At 38.5% G+C, this 2,589-nt stretch overlaps 1 protein-coding gene across 1 annotated transcript; it reads left to right on the forward strand.

Moving 5' to 3' along the window:
* Positions 1–814: 814 nt before the first annotated feature.
* On the forward strand, positions 815–2,589 carry LOC143584716 (glucan endo-1,3-beta-glucosidase 13-like). The gene is made up of 2 exons (XM_077066702.1): positions 815–2,217; positions 2,327–2,589. The coding sequence occupies exons 1-2, from the start codon at positions 846–848 to the stop codon at positions 2,359–2,361; spliced, it is 1,407 nt and encodes a 468-aa protein (XP_076922817.1). The 5' UTR covers positions 815–845; the 3' UTR covers positions 2,362–2,589.

The raw sequence follows: 2,589 nt of genomic DNA on the forward strand, positions 1-2,589 counted from the left end.
TCAAGTTTAAGTTCCTATTAGTATTATATATCAAACCACCTTACCATTGTTCAACTTAGATAGACCTATTTATTTTAACACCTGTAAAATCGTAAAATAACCGAATTGAAGAAAGAAAAGATAAAGTTGAACCACAATTTTGAATGGTGACCTATCCTTGTTGAAGTTTGTTATACCAATGTTGGAAATAGTATCGTCATTTAATATATACATATAAAAAGTTTGGATCAAATACTGATAAAATTAACGTGCTAATTAAATGTGAGAATCAAGAAATATTACTCGACTTGATTCTCACGTTTAACACGCTAATTTCATTTGTACGTTAACCTTCTTCAGAAAATAATTATTTTTCTTAATATAGAAATCATTTAATAAACTTTTAACAAAAAAAACCATATATTCCCGGATATAAATTTGTTACCTTTATACATATGATTAATGTATAATTCTCTGAAGGACTAAGTTATTTTCGTATAAGAATTGAGTTGTGTATAATTAAAAAAGAAAGAAATATCTCAATCTCAATGTAATACAAGATTTGCACGATTAATTATATGTTTTTATTTTAAATCAACATAAACGTACTTCAAATAGTAATATTTCTTGTTAAACTACTCGTTTTAATCTTTATACAAATCATTAACGTAACAAGGATAACTGTCTATCAAACTTTCGTAATTGTAATTGCAACCGTAAGAGATAACGACTGACTCCACGATTTACCATTTTACCAGCCCCACTTCTATAGAGTAGTTATCGGTTTTACCAACTTCATACATACCCGTTACCTCCTATATATACTCATTCTCCCAAATTACAACCTCCATATCTTCAATTTTACAATGGCTGCACCTACAATAATCACCATCACTTTCCTCCTCCTCTTCATCACCTCCACGTCCGCCACGGGCACCATCGGCGTCAACTACGGCCGCATAGCCGACAACCTACCCGATCCAACCAAAGTCGTCCAACTCCTAAAATCCAACTCCATCAACCACATCAAAATTTTCGACACCGATTCGACCGTCCTCAAGGCCCTATCCGGGTCCAAAATCGGTGTAACCGTCTGCCTCCCGAACGAACAACTTAAATCCGCAGCCGCGGATCAATCTTACACCGATAATTGGGTGCAATCAAATGTCCTGCCGTACCATCCATCCACAATAATTGAAGCAATTGCGGTTGGTAACGAAGTATTCGTCGATCCAAACAACATTACGAACTTCCTCGTACCCGCCATGAAAAACGTCTACGCTTCACTAGCCAAAAACAAACTTAACATCACCGTTTCTTCGCCTATCGCGTTAAGCGCGTTAGGAACCTCGTATCCTTCATCTTCCGGTTCATTCAAACCGGATTTAATCGAACCGGTAATAAAACCAATGCTTAGCTTCCTTAAACAAACCGGTTCATACCTCATGGTAAACATCTACCCGTTTTTCGCTTACGGATCGAACAGCGACACCATTTCATTAGATTACGCTCTGCTACGAGACAACAAAGGAGTTCCGGACCCGAAATCCGGAATCAAATACAAATCATTATTTGAAGCACAGGTGGACGCTGTTTACGCAGCAATGGATGCATTACAATTTAGCGACGTTAAGTTAGTGGTTTCCGAAACCGGATGGCCATCGAAGGGCGATTCGAATGAAATCGGAGCTGGGGAGGATAATGCGGCACAGTATAACGGAAACCTGGTCCGTAGAGTGCTCACTGGCGGTGGATCACCGTTGCGGCCTAACGAGCCGTTAACTGTTTATCTATTTGCTTTATTCAACGAGAATCAGAAGACGGGTCCGACTTCTGAGCGTAATTACGGGTTGTTTTACCCGAATGAGCAAAAGGTGTATAATGTGCCGTTTAGTGTGGAAGAATTAGCCAATAGTCCCTCGGCCGTTAGTAACGGTAGCAAGACTGAGGTGGCTACTGCACCGGAGCCTTTGCCGTCAAGTAACGGTAACGTAGGGCATACGTGGTGTGTGGCTAACGGGAATGTAGGGCAGAAGAAGTTACAAGATGCGTTGGATTACGCTTGTGGAGAAGGAGGTGCTGATTGCCGTCCGATTCAATCGGGTGACAAGTGTTATAATCCGAATACGCTTGAGGCGCACGCTTCGTATGCGTTTAATAGTTACTACCAGAAACAAGCACGTGCGAGCGGGTCGTGTGATTTTGGTGGAGCTGCTTATGTGGTTACTCAACCTCCTCGTACGTATATGTCCTATAATTTCTCATTATGGTTATATTTTGGGATTTAATTTAGATAAATTAAATAGAATTATTATTAACTGTTGGTTGTTGTTGATTAATGTTACAGGTTATGGCAGCTGCAAATTTCCGACGGGTTATTAAACACAAGAGGAAGATGTGGTGGAGTTGGTTAACTAGATATTTTACGTGATTTTGAAGTATTTCTTATTTTATTATATTGTTATTTGTTTTAGAAAGATATATTGTTAGGTTTTGGTGACTTGTATTTGTTACGACTTTACTGTTTCTTGTAAGTTGGATAGATCCTTTCCTAGTCATATAGGACGGATTTATAGCTATCTTAATATTCAGTTTTCATTTTTTTATTAT

Source organism: Bidens hawaiensis, unplaced genomic scaffold, assembly GCF_021521415.1.
Source record: "Bidens hawaiensis isolate Kalapana, Puna unplaced genomic scaffold, B.hawaiensis_p1.1 tig00033264_1, whole genome shotgun sequence".
In the NCBI taxonomy this organism is placed as follows: Eukaryota; Viridiplantae; Streptophyta; class Magnoliopsida; order Asterales; family Asteraceae; genus Bidens; species Bidens hawaiensis.

What these genes read in the sequence shown, in the direction of transcription:
- LOC143584716 (XM_077066702.1), top strand. Translation starts at nt 846, where the DNA reads ATGGCTGCACCTACAATAATCACCATCACTTTCCTCCTCCTCTTCATC. An exon ending in TGTGGTTACTCAACCTCCTC is followed by an intron (nt 2,218 to 2,326) that starts GTACGTATATGT and finishes TTAATGTTACAG; the next exon opens with GTTATGGCAGCTGCAAATTT.